General features: G+C 48.1%; 1 protein-coding gene across 2 annotated transcripts in view; it reads left to right on the forward strand.

The window, feature by feature from the left end:
* The window catches only part of NCAPG2 (non-SMC condensin II complex subunit G2), a 48,959-nt gene that overhangs the window by 4,737 nt on the left and 25,361 nt on the right, over positions 1 to 18,861 (forward strand). For both annotated transcript variants that reach the window (XM_031455831.2, XM_064487139.1), the window contains exons 4-12: positions 1,730 to 1,918; positions 2,244 to 2,358; positions 3,744 to 3,898; positions 5,481 to 5,615; positions 8,395 to 8,489; positions 9,780 to 9,849; positions 12,251 to 12,337; positions 15,527 to 15,622; positions 16,248 to 16,373. In XM_031455831.2, the coding sequence (XP_031311691.2) occupies positions 1,730 to 1,918; positions 2,244 to 2,358; positions 3,744 to 3,898; positions 5,481 to 5,615; positions 8,395 to 8,489; positions 9,780 to 9,849; positions 12,251 to 12,337; positions 15,527 to 15,622; positions 16,248 to 16,373 (1,068 nt within the window). The remainder of the gene's footprint in view (positions 1 to 1,729; positions 1,919 to 2,243; positions 2,359 to 3,743; positions 3,899 to 5,480; positions 5,616 to 8,394; positions 8,490 to 9,779; positions 9,850 to 12,250; positions 12,338 to 15,526; positions 15,623 to 16,247; positions 16,374 to 18,861) is intronic.

An 18,861-nucleotide genomic window follows, 5' to 3' on the forward strand; every position in this document is an offset into this window, starting at 1 on the left:
GGGGCTGAAGCCCCACACAGCCAAACCAGAAACTTGCTTCTTGCTCAGATTGTTCCCTAACATATCGACTGCGACAGGACGAGTTTGAATTTCAAAGCAAGTGTTGTAGAGCAGAACTGACTGTGTGGGGTGCCCCCCACCCTGGAGTGGAGGCTCAGGACTGCGGGGATTCGCCATTAGCTGATACCCCACGTGCCATCCGTGTGCCAGGCTCTGTCTGCTCCGCAGGCCAGGGTACAGGGCATGCAGGGGTGGCGGGAGGTGTGCAGCTAGTCGAGCTGGCTGAAGAGGGGTGGGTGGTTAGGTCAGAGATTCTAATGGGCTGCGTGGAGGTTGTGGAGACTCGGGGAGAGAATTCTGGACAGAAGGGAGGGACACACAGACCTGAGGAGGGTGCGGGCGTGGGTGCTCTGGGAGAGACAGGCTGGTGGGAGGAGGGCAGAGAGGTGGCCCTGAGGGCCCTGCGGGGCTATGCCCCCCTTGCCTAGTGCGGCGCCTGCCAGGCCCCGCCACCTGCCCCACCCCCAGCCTCCTTAGCGCGTGTGTTCTTTCTGTGTCGTTGGAGGGTCGGTTGCAGGCAGTGTCTCATCACCCCTCAGTATTTCCCTGTGTTTGCCTAGAACATAGACACTCTCCTGTAGAGTCACAAGAATACCCTCAAAGTTGGGCACTGACAGTCCCCGGTGTGTGTGTCCCAGTCTGAGATCGCCGTCTGTGCCCAGCTGTCCTGACTTGCTGGTTTCTTTACTCCAGGGAGTTTATCAGCCTCACTTTCCGTGGTGGACAGTCCTGGGTGCAGGCAGCGGGCAGCCATCTGTGGCCTGTCCGCCCCCTGCCCCTGTTTGCTGATCTGATCACATTCTTTTCTGTGTTTTGGAGAAACTGTGTTCATGAGCGGTGTCACGACCTTCTTGGTGAGGCGTATGTCCCCTTGTTGGTGCATTTGTGTTGTCAGTCTACTAGTGTGGGCGTCAACAGATTTCTCCACTGTGAAGCTGTGTTTCCACCTTCATAATTAGCAAGTAATCTGTGGGGAAATAAGTAGAGATGAGGTACCGGCCCTGTTCCTTGTCAGCCTTCTGCCCACCGGGCTCAGGATCCACTGACACTCTTGCTGACTCGGTTGCTGGTGTAGCAGCCGCAGAAGGGCGACTCTCCAGTCCCACGCTGCTGCTGTCCCTAGCATGCCAGGGCTGTTAGTGAGTTACTGGTGATTATGTGTTAATTATCAGTATGGCCTTACTGATTCTTATTTTGTTCAGAGGGTTAATCCCTTCCTGTTGCTGTCTTGGTGCTCAGGTTGCCCCATACTGGGTTCCAGGAGGAAGTCAGGGCCCAGGGCAGGCTGGAGACACAGGGTGCAGCACGCAGTCGGCGGGGCCGCGCGATCATTCCTGTCGCTGCTGCCGCTGCTGCCGCTGCTGCCGCTGCTGCCCTGACCCACTCTTGGAGCCCGACTGCAGGCCTGGAGATGGGGGACTGCTGGATCTTAGGGAGTTTTGCTAAGAGAGTGAGATTCCTACACCAGGACTGAAGAGGTGGAGGGGGAGTCTGCTTTCTGTCCAATAAGCCCTGCACTTTCTCTTCTAGGAATTGGTTTTGAAAACTGCAGCCAAACTCTTGAACTTGTAACTAAGTTAGCACATAAACTTTTCTTTTGATGCCGTTATAAAAAGGATACAACTATTTTCTTGTATTGGAAATGTAACAATTGTTACTTGTTTTACAGAAGGATGCTTCTGACCCTTTCAACCTAAATGAATTACTAGATGAATTATCAAGGAAGCAGAAAGAAGAGCTGTGGCAAAGGCTCAGGAGTTTACTAACAGACGTGTTGTTAGAAAGCCCGGTGGACGGGTGGCACTTGGTGGGCCCCCCCGGGGAAGACAGCATGGAAACGGAGCATGGCTCAAAAACGGTAGTGCTGGTCTTTCAGAAAGTCTCCCTTTTCTCTGTTACAAATAATTGTTTATTGTGTAAAACTGAATTTCAAGTGAAGGGAAAATGTGAAGTTAGGAGTCTGCTGAGGGAGTTCTACCCTTTCCCGCCCTACTGCTGCTAACCTAGTATTCAGGGCTGCTGTTCTTCCCCGAACCGACTTGTGCTGAAGTTTAACTCACTTCTTAGAATAAAGTTAGTGTCAAGGGTGGCTTGGTTTTTGTAAATTTAGTAACTTTTACATTTAAAAATTACATTATAAGTTGATTTTAATCCACTTGTGCTTTGATTTTTTTCATTTGTAGAAAAAAACCATGGAAATAATTCACGCAGTGACATCTGTGATTCTTGCTTCTGTGTCTGTGATAAACGAAAGTGAGAATTTCGAAGCCTTGCTGGAGTGCGCTGTGATGCTAAATGGTAGGTCGACCCAGAAGGCGGCACCTCTGCGCGACACGCAGTGAAAGGGAGCCAGGCTCTGTTCAGCTAAGACGAGCAGAGGTGCCTTCTGTCAGGGCCGTCCTGGAGAATTGCTGAAGTTAAGCCACATGTGAATGTTTCAGGGGTGAAAATGTGCATCGCTGAGCGACTGACTGCTGCTCATGGGTTTTTTTGGGAATGTCTTATTCAACCTGCAGGACCAGTGATGAGAGCTTATGAAGGGAAAGCAGCCTGATTATAAACTTCTTGGCTGGTGGTCTCTGTCATAGTTTCAATTTGACCAAGCATTTGTGACCTTGAATTTTCCTCTTTAGATATTTAGGAACGTGAGCTGAGGAACAGTTGTTGACTCTTGGGGAGTTTTTCTATACTAAAATTGATATCGCAATACTTTTCAAGGTTTACTGAACTGTAAAACTGTGATTACTAATTTAAGAGGAGCACTAGTCTGAGTTAGAGAAGGTCTGATTATATAATATTTATATGAAATTATAGAAATAGAAGATGCAGAAGTAGTTTTAAGTAGTGGTTTTTAAGAAAAGTCTCCCGCGTGCCCTCTCCCCCTGCTGTGTGAATATAATTAGTTCCATGTGACAGATTCTCTAATCAAACTTTCACCCTCAGTGTCACTTGGATTTACACACCGGCTTAGTGTGCTGTTTTATTCAGAATTCCTGCGTTGAAATAGTGTCTTATAAGTATAAAAGCAGCTCCCAGATGCTTGTGACTGCTGTCAGTTTACCCTCAGTCTCCGTCAGGCTTTACAGAGTGACCGGTGCTCACGCTGAGCTCCCAACCTGCCATCATTCAGGAGTTTGTCAGTGCGGTGGTGTTCAGGTATCTGGACTATGGTTATGAGCACACTGTTAGTGTTATCAGTATTTTAATTTAGTTCTTGAGCTCTTCTGTTAATAAAAGCACTGGGTTTTGTATTTGTTATAATAGTTGCTTTCACTGTTTTTCACCAATGAGCCAGAATTTAAGGCCAACAAATTGAGGGACGGTTCTCATGGATTACTGGTCCCTAGGCCTGACCTGGCTCCAGTGTTAAGAGCAGCTGTGGGTGTCCCTGCACTTAGGTTCGGGGGGCCTCAATGTCTACCTCTGTTAAATTAGGAGTTTTGGCAACATGACCTCTCTGAGTCTTCCAGCTCTAAAATTCTCTCTTCTATTGGGTACCAGTAGCAAAGCAGTTGTTTAATTAACACCATTTTATGTTCCATAAATAATGTGTGTACATCTTTGGCAAGTTAAGCATAAACTAAATTTGCTTAGCAAACCTTTGTAAATACTGGTACTCTGCACTGTTGAATCTGGACTGGCACTGTTATGTTGCTCGCTGGGCAACAACTGCTCTGTTTTAGGCATTCTGTATGCATTACCTGGATCTGAGCGGGCGCTGCAGGGCGCCATCCAGGACCTGTGTGTGGTGTGGTGGGAGAGAGGCCTGCCCGCCAAGGAGGACATGGGGAAGACCGCCTTCGTCATGCTGCTGCGGAGGAGCCTTGATACGAAGACGGTGTGTACCCTTCCTAAGACGTGTGCTGCGTTGTGCTGGAAAAGGGCCCATGTTTACACCGGCTGAGAGCTATGCTTGCTTGTGAGAGGCTGGGCCCAGGGCTCCCGGTCAGGGGCGGTCAGAGACAGGCCATCGAGGTGGGCAGCAACTCCGTGTGCAGACTCTCTCCCCTGTCTTCCTCGGTGTGTGTCCTGTCCTCCCTCTGGTCACTTCGCAGTCACAGGGTGGCTATCCACCTCCACCTTTTGTGTGAGTTTCAGGCAGGGGAGCAGCCAGGCAAGATCTTCTCAGAAATTCCCAGCTGGCATCCAGCGGCAATGTCTCCTGCCACACTGGTCTGCTGGCTAGTGGAGTTTTCAGAGGACACACTGCCTCTCAGCAGAAGTGGGGCCTTTTTAGAGGGAGGAAGGGGTGAGGGACTGAGGTGGGCGGCTGTGCTCTGTGGTCCTACATGACGGGAGTGGATGGCACGGATGGTCAGGGAGACCCTGCAGGCCCGAGGGCTGGGCTTCAGACTGCCCCCCCAGGCCAGTGGAGAGCGTGCGTGAGGAGAAGCTATACCTTGGGCTGTTTCTCATCCTGTAATCTTTGGTATGCAGTTCAGAAATCCAGAAAAAGTCTAGTTTTTACCCCTGGTCAAGACAACAGATACTTATATTCATCTTTGAAAACTGGACAAATGAGGAAAAGGGAAAGTGAGGAAGATAAAAATTGGCCACACCCAGGATGACCATGTGACCTGGGGATCTATAGGGAACCCCCTTTGACGCCCACGCCTTACATCTTTACTTCCTCGTCATAGATCCTAGAAATGAAGCTTGTGGGTTTGAACTGGGAGCTCTTGCTCATGTTGCCAGCAGCTTTCTCTAAAGTTTACACCGGCCATGTCCTTTCCACCGTGGGGCAGTCCATCTCACCTGGGCCTCCAGGGAGCAGTCAGTTTTATGGCAGAAAAGAACCTTTTTGGCTGAGTCATCTGGCTGCCAGCCTTTGCCTGCTGGCCATGGAGTGATTGAAAAACCCTCGTTTGTGTCAGAACTTATACTTACGCTATAGTTAGTTTGCCTTTTAAAAGTCCATTTCCCCCACCATGTTTGTTTAGCTTTTACTTCAAGACTTTATTTAATGTCTTCCTAATGTTCTACACCTGTGCTATTTAATACAGCAGCCACTAGTCACATGGGGCCATTTAAATTTCAAGTCAAGAAACTATAGATTTGCTTCCCCGGTGGCATTGGACCTGTTGTGGTTGCCCATAGCCCGACGTAGCCGACGGCTCTGCACTGGTCAGCACAGGCCCACGTCCTTGTGGTCCCACAAAACTGCTGAACAGCACTGGCTAGCAACAGCTCTGCTTGCTTTTGCCTGTGTTTTTAAAAAAAAATATTCTCTAGAGTTCCATTTGCAAATTTTAGTAACATCTGCAGATTTTAAAATCTGTTTTCTCTTGTCATTTCTTCCTTTGGATGAGTAATCTAGAGTTGTAATTATTTATGATATAAAATACTCTCATAGTTAATTTGAAATGTGACCTTTCCATTTTTTAAAATACTCTAACATTTTCCTTTTCACGTTGTCCCAGGGTGCAGACATATGTCGGCTTTGGCGTATTCATCAAGCTTTGTATTGCTTTGATTATGATTTGGAGGAAAGTAGAGAAATTAAAGATATGCTGCTCGAGTGCTTCATAAATGTTAATTACATCAAGAAAGAAGAGGTAAATGGCTTTTCTTTTTTGCCGTTTTTGTGCGCTTGTCTTTAATGGAAGCTCTTCCTAGCTCGTGTGTTTGCTGTTTGCGTCCCACTCAGTGTTTTAGTAAAAAACCAGCTTAACTGTCGGGAGCTACTGTGTGTGCTGCACATCGCTTTTGCTGCGTGGCAATATTAGGGAAGGATTTTACGAGTCCTTGCTTATTTCATCATTAAATCGGATGGTCACAGGTGGCTGTGTGAATCCTAGGGGAACCATGATTGTATTTTGAATTAAGAATGATTAAAAATAAGGTTGAGAAAGCTCTTCCCCATGGGTCAGATCTGATCCTCTGCCCTGATTCCAGGTTGACAGGCATATACTCAAAACCATCATCACACAGTAGCCTTTCTTCCGCCTGTCCAGTAAATCCAAAGAGAGGCTTTCAGCCACTGCTCCAGTGTCCAGTCTGGTGGTCACTCCCACACATGGCTACTGAGCATGTGCAGTATGGCCGGTCCAGTTGTGGCCTTCAATGTAAGATACACATGGATTTGAAATGTAATATGGAAAAAGAAGGTGATGTATCCCATTAATAACTCTACATATTTATTGCATATTTAAGTGACAATATCTTGGCTATATTGGATTACATGGATGTATTATTAGAACCATGTAATTAAGCTTTTTCCTTGTGTTAATGTGGCTGCTGGAGAATCAGAAGTCACGGGGAGCTTCCCGTTCCTCTGCACAGCGCTGATCTGCTGTCTTGGGGTTTCCTGGGTCGTTTATTGAAGACTGACTGTTCCCTCATGGGAACACCTTTTATTGTAGAAAACAGCTTTCTTTCTGGGTTCTTGTGGCCTAGCAGATGGGGGTTAAGACAGAAGGAGGCAGTCATCACCCCTTTGTGAAGGAGGTGGGGAAAGACTTCCCAAAGGTGGAGGAGGAGGCCCGCAATGGAGGTGGCGAAAGGTCTGATGGCTGGTCAGCAGGAGAGATAGGATATGACCCTGTTTGCCGGCTCCCCAGGCTCTGCCTCCCACTGGCGTGGCTGAAGGCCTGGATGTGGTCACTGACGCTGGCCGAGACCTCGGCTCTCGGGGTCTGAAAGGCTGTGTTCACATCTCTGTTCGTCCACTGAATAGGTGGTGGCTATGATCAGACTTTTTTCAACCTCAGTGTTTCCTCCTGTAAAACAGGGACGCAGTTGCCTTGTTGCAGGGCCCCGAGCGGCTCAGGAGTGATGTCCACTGGGCAGGAAGGGCAACATCATCATTGTTGGAAGGATGTGGTATGTGTGGCCTGTGTCCTGAGCCTCTTCTCTCCAGGATGGTTGTGAAGTGTTGGGAGAGTAAAGAAATTCAGAGTAGGTTCGGACAGATAAACTTTATTTCTGTTTGTTGGCTTCTGCACAGCAGTTGATGAACCACTCATATAATGTGTATACACATGTCCAATTTCAGTTGGAATATAAAGAGACAGAGACAGATACACATGTGTATGCACATGTATACCAGAGACAGATACGTGTGTGTACATGTGTACGCCAGAGACAGATACACACACGTGTGCACGTGTATGACAGAGACAGATATGCACGTGTGTGCACGTGTATACCAGAGACAGATACGTGTGTGTGGATGTGTATGCCAGAGACAGATACACACATGTGTGCACGTGTGTGACAGAGACAGATATACACGTGTTACAGCTGTGTGCACACGTATGCCAGAGACAGATACACACACGTGTGCACGTGTATGACACAGATATGTGTGTGTGCACATGTACGACAGAGACAGATACACACACGTGTGCACGTGTGTGACAGAGACAGATACACACGTGCTATAGCTCTCTCTTTAGTTCATGTGCTCTTTTGAATTAGTTTCCTGCTCAGTCATTAATTTGGTCAGATCAGTTTCCAGTCATTCTGGGTAAAAAAAAAATACATCTTCTACACTCTATTGGCAAGTTACTTCCAGTCAATATTTTTTTAAGAACTTGTGTGTTGCCAGCTTGGTCACCGTGCCATTGGTATCAAAGTGTGTTACGTCTGTAGGATTCCAGATGTGGTCATGTGCCAGGAAGCAGTGAGGAGGTGGCCGTGCTGCTGGCAGGGAAAAGGCATGCTTGATTTATCTTGCGCTCCAATAGGGAGTAACTGTGGTGTTCTTGGTGTCTACACTACTGTGTGTGGTCTCGCAGTCTCGCAGTGTGCATGTCGACCAGTGTCACATGATGCATGCGTGACACTTAATAACTGCATGTAATACATGGAGACTGCATGCATTTGAAAATTCTACCTTGGCAAATACTTGACTTCTTACTTTACAAGTCCTCAATTTTCTCTTTTATAAAAGATGAAATGAACTGATGTTCAGTTCCATTCCCACCCCACAATGCTAGATTTCAAGCATTCTTTGATCCTAGGTCATGTAGACATTCGTGACAGAGCCAGAATGAAGTGTTTTGGGGCCACTTGGCTTGCCTGCTGGGCAGCGGGTAAATGTCTGTGAAATCCTGTGGTCGAACTGGAGGGAGCTCCGTGGTAGGAGCTACTACACCCTCTACAGGGGCCCCCCTGCCCCCTGGGGCCCAGCTCGGTCCCTCCAGGACTCCCACCGCTGTCCCACCGAAGCTTGTCCCCAGGGCGTCTGAGTTACAGTTACGGGGGCTTCCCTACCGGGAGGAGTAGCAAGCGTCAGTGTTAGTAAGCAGGCAGACAATTGTTTGTGATTTTGTTACTGGGAACTTGTTTTTTGGTTGCAATTTGAACATTATATCCTTTTTTTTTTAATAGGGAAGAAGATTTCTTAGCTCTCTCTTCAATTGGAATATAAACTTTATTAAAATGATCCATGGGACCATTAAAAACCAGTTACAGGGATTACAAAAGTAAGTATTAAAGGTAATTAATATTTTGTGCTGTCTTAGCCTGGTTTTGAAAATTTCTATTTGACATGACTTCTTAGTTATGCTAATGTATAAGAAGCTTTAGAAACTGTCTCTTAAATTATATGATTCACTGTGTGCTGTTGTGCCTCTGAGTGTTTTTTCTTGCTGTAGGAAACTGTTGTCTTTCAGCAGTGATGCTGAAATTAAGGCTAACTTTGTGGTAGTCCTTTATGTCCTGGTTGACTATCAGCCCCAGTCACAGGAAAGCCCATGTGGCCAGCACTTCTGTGTGGATGCCCCATCTTCCCTTCCTGTGGGCTGAGCTGTGGTTGGTGGAAGAGCCCTGGGATGGGGGTGTAGGACGCAGGCCCTCGCCCGAGCTCCCAGCCTCTGGGGCCCCTTCAGTGGGCGGAGCTGTTTGCGGGGTTCGGGGCAGGTACTTAATCTGCTCTGGAGCTGAGGAGCTGACATTTTATTTTTATTTATATGTGTGTGTATATATATATATATATATACACACACATATATATATATATATATATTTTAACTTGTTGATTGCCCCACTGTGGATTGGGTGTCCCCGAGGAAACAGCTGTCACCCGATTGGGGTGGCGTGGCGATCACCATGTTAACCGGGCACTGGGGGTGGGCCCGGACCTCGTGCACGCTGAGCACACGTCCCACCACTGAGCGCCACCCTCCCCGTGAGTCGACACGCTAGAACTGAAGCCTCAGACGCCTCAGGTGGGCGGGCCTTAGACTCAGGTCCCCGTCGCGCAGCTCTGAGTGCTGAGCTGGGGTCTGACCCTGGGCTGGTCAGTTTACTAGGGTGCTTTCCCCTGCCCTCACTTGGAGAGTATTTGGGTTGAAGCAGCCGGTTTCCTAACTATGAGTCTGAAGTCAGTCCTGGTATCTCAGGGCTTCCTGTGCCTGAGGGAATCAGTCTGGAAAGTCCAAAGTGACTCCAAGTCGAAAATTTATTTATATTTAAACATCTGTTACTTAAGAATTTGGTTCTGGGCTTGCGTTCTCATAGTTTTACAGAAAATAGTGACGTTCTGGGGAGGTCTTGACTGAGAAAGAAGAAAACAGTTTGATATTTCAATTGTCCTTCTCCAACCTTTTTTTGTAACTTTCTGCTACAGGTAGATAACGAATCTCTACTATGCAAAGCACTAGTCTGAAACTAAGTTTCTTCTTCCCTAGAATAGGAGAATGCCTGCAATGATACACTTTAAAAGTATAATCTTTTGAACTTGCAATAAAAATTTTTGATTTTTTTTTTAACAGATCTTTAATGGTACACATTGCAGAAATTTATTTCAGAGCTTGGAAAAAGGCTTCAGGGAAAACACTGGAGGTATTTCCTTCCATTTTATGAAATGTTAACATGTTTTTATTGTGTTCTCGTTACTAACTAGATAGCCACAGTAGGGCTATTTGAAACCTGTGCTGGTGTTTGTCTGTCACACTGAAGGCCACGGCGCGAGTCCACATGACAGAGACGTGTCACAATGGTTACATCAGAACCCATGTGACAGTCGTGTCCTCTGGTCTCATGTCGCTGCCTGGCTTGCACACAGCCTCAGGGGCCCCATCACTCGGCACCAGGCGCAGTCGAGTGGTGCCGAGCTTTGCCCCGGTCACTCGGGCAGCTCCAGCCCTGTGCTGTCTGGCCACGTGTGGCTGCCTGGCGTTTGAGACGGGCTGTAACTATAAGAGACGCACCAGTCTTGGAAGACAGTGTGGAAAAGAGGAAAGTGAAATATCTCATGGGTATTAAAAAAAAAAGTATTGATTACACATTGAAAGGTTAGTGTGTTGAATATATTGGGCAAACAAAATATGTTATTAAAATAATTTTGCCCTTTTTTCTGTTTCTAACGTGGGCACTAGAGAATTTGAAGTTGCTTTTGTGGCTTGTGTCTTGTCTCTGTTGGACAGGGCTCCTTGGCAACCTCAAGCCACCTCTTTAGCGACATGGTTTGAGAATTTAAAGATGTTTGTGTGAATATGGCTAACCTTTAGTAACTGTGTGCACCTGCATTCTGACTGTGCAATTCACAACCACAGGTAAAGATTCACAGACCCTTTTGGAAAAAAATTAAAAGAGAGTGTCCTTGTCTGATATTCCCTTGTGTTTTTCTCATCCTAGGTTGTTAGATGTGTTTTCTTTCCTTCTGAGAGTACAGTCTGTACTCTGAGTCAAAAGGGGTCTTTCCTTTGGGAACAGGCCCGGACGGGCAGGTGGGGAGGCGGAGGAGGGGCAGCCCCCTGACGTTTGGAGTCTGTTTCCATCCGCTGTGCTCTCCTGGCCAGCGGAAGCTTGGGTTAGACTTGCCGGGGTTTCACTGACTTTGCCCCTAGAGAGAAAGCGCTGTCACTTGTATCCCCCATTGACAACTGCTGAAATAGGTTTACAATGTATGATTTGGGGCGAAAGGGCAAAACAAGGACTTTGTTCTGCAGTTCTTTGCACTGCTTTATTGCTGCATGAAACTTGTTCCCAGAGAGGAGTTCATCCCCCTGTTCTTCAGTAGTGGTTTAAAACTGGGCGTTTGTAGTTGAAACCTTAACTGACTAGGTCTGCCCCAGATTAGCACCAGCAGCTTGTGCTTCACAGGCTTGCTCCCTTCCCTCTCCTCCCGCCGCCCCGCCAGCATTTAGAGCAAGGGCCAGACTTGGCATCCCCTGTCTGTGTCCTGGAGCGCGTGTCTCTGGGAAGGGTGGTTGTACAGTGCCAGGATCATACTTACCAAAGTTAACATATTTGAATTTCTCATAAAAGTGGCCGGAAGTTTAAAAAAATAAATTTCTCAGCTTTGTTTCAAAAATGTCTTCTTATAGTTTTTTTGGAATCGGAATCTAACCGTTCTCCCAATGGCACTTGCTTGTTACATCATTTAAATCTCTCAGAGCGCTCCTCCCTCTTCTATTTTAAAAAACTCTGCCACTGACATGCTGGGAGACCCAGGCCACTGCCCTGCAGGGCGCCCTTGTTCTGGTGGCTGGCTCTTGGTGTCAGCCCCGCGGTTCTGGCGGCTGGCTCTCGGTGTCAACCCCGTGGCCCGGACACTTGCCTGGTGGTGTTGGTTTCTCCTTGTCACCACAAGTCAGACTCAGATTTCTACGTGCAGTGATGCTGAGATTTACTGGCAGCTTCAGGTGGGTGAGATTGTTTCAAAGATAGTGGAGAAGAGGTAAATATTGACAGCACGGTTTCCTACATCCTTCCCTGAAGCCATGGAGTCCTGGGTGTGGGGCAGTGTTCAGGAGAACAGACCAGACCTCCTGGGTCCTGGCGCCCATGTCCCATCCCTGCCCCGCCCCTCTGCGGCAGCCCTGGAAGGCTGTGTTTCAGTCAGTTTGGAATCCTGGCCGCGCCTTAGCAGTAGCTCAATGTTAGCTCTGCAGGGATGCTTGCACAGATGTAGTTTTCCAGATTAGCAGGATGGCGCAGAGAGGGGGACCCCGCCTCTCTCGGCCCCCGCGCTCTGTCTGACTGGCTGGAGCTGGCTCCAGGGGTCAGGGGAGGCTTGCCCTCTGTTTAGCGCGGATTAGATGTTTCATCCAATAAGATAGCTGCTCTTTGGTATGTGACAGCGGAAGGAGTTCTAAAGGTGTGGGGTTAAAGCGGGAGCGCTCTGGTGCAAGGACCCAGGCCCTTTCCCTCACGACGCAGAAGGTGAACAGGTCAGACTGTCTTCCCCACCCACGTGTGCTGGCGCCCCCCAAGCTCTCACACTGGGTTTTCACTCCAGGCCATCGAGAATGACTGCATCCAGGACTTCATGTACCACGGGATCCACCTGCCTCGGAGTTCTCCGGTGCACCCCAGAGTGCGCGAGGTGAGCCTGACCTGTCAGCATTTTCAGAAGTCACGCCTCATCTTGTTTGTTTTTAGATAATTGTTTTTGTGAAATGTTGCTACACTTTCACAGGCATCAGTTAAAGGCATTTCTTAGGATCTTGATATTTGGAATCTGGGAGTTTTACCCTGCCTCCAGAGTTTACAGTAGGAAAGCAAAGGTGTGGCTACTGTTACGACATCAGAATTTTGTTCACAAAATCTTTCATTAAATTCTTTGGCATAAAAATGTCCAGACTCATCACTCCCTAACTGCCACTACCATGTTTTTCAAAAAAGAGGATATTTGAGTCTTTTTTAATTGAAGTAGTCAGTTTACAGTGTAATTTCTGTTGTGTAGCACAGTGATTCAGTCATCCGTATCCACATGTGTACACACTCCTTTTCATGTTCTTCTTCATTGTAGGCTATTACGAGGTATTGGATGTAGTCCCCTGTGCTGCACAGTAGGACCTTGCTGTTTATCTATTTTCTGTATAGTGGTGTGTGCCTGCAAATCCCAAACTCCCAGTTTATACCTCCGCCCCCCACCCTTTCCCCCTGGTAACCACAAGTTTGTTTTCTATGTCTAAATCTGTCTCTGTTTTGTAAATAAATTTGTTTGTATCATTTTTTTTAGATTCCATATGTAAGTGATATATAGTAATTTTCTTTCTTTTCTGGCTTACTTCACTTAGAATGACAGTCTCTCAGTTCATCCATGTTGCTGCAAATGGCATTACTTCATTCTTTTTTATGGCTGAGTAGTATTCCATCGTATAAATATACCACAGCTTCTTTATCCAATCATCTGTCAATGGACATTTAGGTTGCTTCCACTTGGCTATTGTAAATAGTGGTGCTAGAGTTTTCTCTAGATATATGCCCAGGAGTGGGATTGCTGGATCATATGGTAACTGTATTTTTAGTTTTTTGAGGAATCTCCATGCTGTTTTTTCCACAATGGCTGCACCAAACTACATTCCCACCAGCAGTGTAGGAGGGTTCCTTTTTATTTGAGATTATTTTTATTATTTATTCTCATACATTACATTTCCATTGTGGTATCCTGCATACCAAATGGATGAAATGTTTCGATGGTTTCTCTTCTAAGATTTTGTCTTTGAAAGGTCCTCTCGGAATCTGGGTGTGGACGTGTCCTGTGTCACACTTGGTCTGAGTAAACCAGGCTTTGCTGTCAGAGTGACCCTGTCACACCGATGCGGTCTGATGGTCACAGTAACCTTGCAGGAAGACAGGCCATCTTGTCTCTATCGGTCAGTGTCCAGATCCCCCAGCGACGCCTGTTTGCTGTCTTGGCAGCCAGCTGTGTGTCAGGAAGCTGAGGGAGTAGAGGCAGCCTCGCTGCTGTTTCGTGCAGTGAGGTCGCTGTTATTGGTGGGATGCAGGCATACTAATTATACGGAGTTTGCGTGGACAGGAAGCATTTCTTTTACGTTACTATTTACTTTGCATCTTCCAAAGATGAAGAACCCAGAGATAAATATACTCAATTGCTCCACCCCCCAGCACACACACAGACACACACACAATCCCAGTGTGCTTCCTTGAGCTGTAGGTCAGTTTGGTGTTTCAGATACTGTTTAGCCATAAGGAATCGTGTCGTATTCAACTGTACAAGTTTGTGACATAGTTGCTTTACTCCTGGTCCCAAATGACTAAAGACGTTTTTCCTATCTGGTTTTCTGTTGTGGTAGTGTGAGTAATTAGGATATTATAAATATAGATATAATCATTTGTTAAATTTATGGAAAAATGCACAGAAAGAATTGAAAGGAAGAATATCAGGTTTCACTTTTCAAATGAAATGTATTCCTGGACTCCAAGTAATGTTCTCACTGCTTATAACACGTTATAGTTTCTTCAGATCCTTTTTTTGATAAACATCAAATTTACGTTATAAATCATTTTATTGATATGGTGAAAGGTTTTAGCAGGTGCCTTAGAAGTCATTTGAAAGTAAAAAGTCCCCACATTGTTAATGAAAGTCTTCTGAAATTAGATAGTAATGATTACACAACTCTGAATGTGCTAAAACCCACTGCTACTTATATCTCAAAGCGGTTTGACAAGCTTTCTGTGAATACCATTGATATCGAATTAATATTGTACACACACAAAATTATAGATTCATATCACTTAGCACCATATAAAATCTTGTAAATAAAAAAATTAAGTCAGAAAAAGTAATCCCCCGACTTTCAGGGTAAAGTTGATTCAAGTTCACCTAAAGTGTGTTCTGTTGTTTTATAGCCTAATTTAAAAATTTTTCCATTTTTCTGTAATGTAATTTTAGCTTCAGGAGTTGTGAGTTAAGGAAGACAGGCAGGTTGTTGGGGGCAGGGTTCTGTGAAGAGCTGCAGGAAGAGTCTGGCTGGTTAGGAAGGGAGTGGAAAAGAGCACAGGCGGGAAGCTGAGAGCAGCCCGTTTCCTGATTGTGCCTGAGCTGTGGGCGAGCTTGACATCTGCGTGGGGCTCTCCCTGGGAAGGAGCCCCACGAGCGGCGCTGCTGGGATACAGCCATCCCTGGGTGCCTGCGGGGCTGGCCACCAAATCCACGGCTGCTCCAGGCCCTCTCGTGTACTTAGGCTGCCACTGGATTACTTACGATCCCTGAGACCTCGTGAATGCTGTGCAGATAGTGACCAGCAAGCAGCAGACTGGAGTTGCCTTGGAGCTTCGTGGATTTTCTTCCCGAGTACTTTGTGCCTGTGCTTGGTTAAACCCGCAGATGCAGAACTGGGTGTGGAGCGCTGACTGTGTGCCTTTTGGGTGTCCGGTGTAGGCTCTCAGATCAGCGGATGGTTGGAGCCAGAGCGCTTGAGAACCAGAGTGCCCTGTAGAAGCCACTCAGGCTGTTCCGTTTTCCACTTTACCCTGTTGGTCAGAGGTGCCAGTGACTTTTCATGAGGTTTCCTGGCTGTTGGTAAAAGAGTGGAAACTGGAACCCAAAGCCAGTGACCTCTTTCTGCCGTGGATTCCTTTGCCTGGTGAGCCGTGTTCAGTGCTGTCAGGATGCCTCTCCCCTGTGACTCCCGTCAGAAGAGACCTGCTGAGGCCGGTGAAGCCCAGGTGCAGCCCACGCTCCCTGGGTTTCTGCAGAGTGGATCTTAAATGCTTTTTTGGAAACACCAACATCACCGTTCTGTTCTTCTTCTCTCAACTCTAGGTGCTGAGCTACTTCCACCACCAGAAGGAAGCGCGGCAGGGGGCGGAGGAGATGCTTCACAGGCTGTACAGGCCTGTCCTTTGGAGAGGACTGAAGGTGCGCCGCTTGGCCTGCCGCGCCTGGAGCGCTGGCCACGCTGCTGACGTTAACACGCTCTGACTCAGTTGCAGTAAGGCAGTAAAAATAAGACTCGAGGCCGGGAGTGTTAGGAAAGTTTGGATGAATAATTTATTCTTCTGTTAAAAGCATTTCTTGAGTGGGAGCCTGGGTTGGCTGAGCGCTGCAGCACAGCTGTGAGGAGGGCGGTCTTGCCCAGTGAGCTGGCAGAGACGCTGGGGGTCTGCAGAGCTGCGTGGGCCACCCTGTCCTCAGGACCGCCTGCTGGTGGCCAGGGACAGAATGTCAGCACTCTAGGGAGGCGTTAGGGGGACTCACGGGCAGTTTTAAAGCAGGGAGCTCCAGGCTGGGAGTGGGATGGTCACTGCTCCTGACAACACAAGGTGGGCTGTGACGCAAGGAGGTGTCCTCTCGTGTCTGTCGACGTCGAGCTCAGGGCGCACCTCCCTTACGGAGGGTCTCACAGTTCGTTTAGTTTGTGTACGGTTGTCTTTAATTTGCAAGTGCGTCTGTGTTGAGATACTGGCGGTGGTCCTTCAGGAGCCGCACACGGAAGGCTCTGAGGGGCCTCTCTGGATGCTGGAACTTGCTTTCATCACTGCAGGCCAGAAACTCGGAAGTCCGGTGCAACGCTGCGCTGCTGTTCGTTGAAGCATTTCCCATTAGGGATCCAAGCTTCAGTGCCATCGAAATGGACAGCGAGATTCAGAAACAGTTTGAAGAACTGTATGTACGTGTCTCACGTGGTCGAGCTCCTTAGGCCGCAGCTCTGCAGGGCCTGGCGTGCGTCCTGGCCGCCCCTGAGCTGGGCCGTGCTGCCCTCAGAGGACACGCTCTTGCAGGAGACCTGTGCTCTGCCACTGTCTCCTATGCAGGTGGGCCCAGAGTGTCCTTTCTATTCCTCTCAGTCTCCTCTGGAGCGTCTGTCTACTACTGTCTGTGGTTTCCAGCATCTTAAAGGTACTCCTGTCCCCGGCAGAGAGGCAGCAGAACAGGGTGGTGAAGACAGACCCCGGCTTGAGTCCATCCCTCGTTTAATAGCTGTGGGGCTTCGGGCACTTTGTCTGTGAATTGAGGGTGGCAGTTCTGGCCACCAGAAGGTTGTAGGGCAGTGTCAGTGAGCTAACGCTGGTTATGTTTTAAGGCAAACTGGCAAGTAATGCCTTTTGCAGTTGATTGTTTTCAGCTGCCTGATCTCCACACGAGATGTGCGGATGTGAGGGGTGTTGTGAACCGTCCCCTGGCGGGAGCAGTGGTGAAGAGGGTGGTCGCGCCCAGTGAGCTGGCAGAGATGCTGGGGGGTCTTAACTCCCGCACGGCCCCGAGCGGTTGCAGAGCTCCCTGACCCCCACCGAGAAACTGCGTTGTCGTGGTTCGCAGAGGAACATCTCGCAGGAAGCGATGGCAAACGAGGATGTTCCCCGCGGCGCTCCTCAGACGCTCCTTCTGTTTCTCACTGTGAAAAATCTCAGACGTGCAGAACGTGGAAATAACAGTGTACTGAGCGCGTGTCCGCTCACCTCTTCGCATGCAGGTGCACTCACGCACGTCTATAAACACCCACCCGCACACGCAGGGGCCGCACCGCCTAGGGCCAGTAGTCCTCAGTGTCTGCCGGGTGGGCCTCACCCACACGCGTGTGCATCTGAAAGCCCCTGCAGGGACCCTGGGGGGTCAGGGACGGATGTCTCTGGGGAGGCAGGCAGTGGGCCTGGCCCGAGTGGAGCACTCGCGAGCGGTGTTGCCAGTGGCTGTGCGGAGGCGTGTGCTGAGGGATCGGGAGCGGGGAGTCACGTGCTCGTTCTGAACCCCAGCTCCAATTTAATGAGTCTGATCTCTGTCACATTACTTCACCTCTCTCTACACCTGTTTCTTCTTTAAAGGTGGGAATAATATTATACAGGATTGTGACAAGGTTTCAGTGAAAAATTGTATATAAAGTGCTTAGCTCAGTCCCTAGCACTAAGATGGCAGTGGTCATTTGCTGCCCAAAGGAGCGTTAAAATACATGAACTGCAGAGCTGTCGCATGGGGTGCCCTGTAACAGAGCTATCTGTGTTCAGACTAACCTGCATGAGGTTTATTTAAATAAATTCAAAACAGATTTTTTTAAAAGACTATTTTAAAAATCAAAAACAGCAATAACAGAGTTTGAGCTCTGAGTCCTGTTTAGGGTGAAGACAGATTTCTAGGGAAAGGCTCGTGTGTGAGCAGCGTATCCTGTGAAAGCCTTGAATCGCTTTTGGGAGTGAAATAAATGTCGGGGTCTTGGCCGGTGACGGTAATTGCTGGGCGAGCGTCTGGCTTTGCTTTGCTGCAGGGAGGCAGAGGCCTCTGACTGTTGAATCCGACATGTTCTGTACTTTTCTGTGACATTGATTTATAGTTTGGCCAAGTGGAGAATTTTGTATGCAAAATATCTTTTTTATTCCAGGACTGCCAAAATATTTGGTATTATTTTCTAGCATTGAGGGTTTCTGAAACTTTAAGGATGTTTCTATCATTTGATTTTTTCTAGCTGCCTTACCATGAAATCCAGTCTGTGGGTCTGAATCTTAGAGAAAGGAAGTTTCCTTAATAGTATGTTTCTTTTCTTCTTTCCGGTGTCTGTTTGTTCCTAACTCCTTTTAGGAGGCAGTGCAATATAGTAGTTGAGTTAATAACAGTAATAGTTACGAGCAGGAGCTGTCTTTGCAAAGGGCCAGATAATGGAGATTTTAGGTGTGTGGGCCCCATGGTCGCAGCTGTCCCACCTGCCCGCGCTGCACAGAGAGGAGTAGATGGCAAAATTTGAATTTCACATCATGTTTCTGTGTCACAAACTATTATTCTTCCAATCTTTTCCAACCATTTAGAAATGAAGACCACAGAGATGGGCGTGGGCCGGATTTGGCCTCAGGTTGGGTTCCTGACCCTGCGTCAGGGCCCGAGGTGGTGGGAGCGGGTCTTGTGAGGAGGGAAGGTCCTCAGGCAAAAGTGGGGTTGCCCTGCGCTGCCAGCTTCCTGAGCTGAAGGAGTGGGGCAGTGCTGAAGGGAAGGCCGGCACCCCCTGTGTGTGTGGTGTGTGTGTCTGTGTGTGCGTGTGCGTGTGCATGTGCGTGCGCGCGGCCGCGCGGTCAGGGTGTCCCCTTGCAGAAACGGCCTGCAGGGTAAGCCCCATCACGTTGGCGGCTGCGTGGCTGCCTGGAAACACAGATGCAGACCCCAAACTTGGGAGA

Source organism: Camelus dromedarius, chromosome 7, assembly GCF_036321535.1.
Source record: "Camelus dromedarius isolate mCamDro1 chromosome 7, mCamDro1.pat, whole genome shotgun sequence".
In the NCBI taxonomy this organism is placed as follows: Eukaryota; Metazoa; Chordata; class Mammalia; order Artiodactyla; family Camelidae; genus Camelus; species Camelus dromedarius.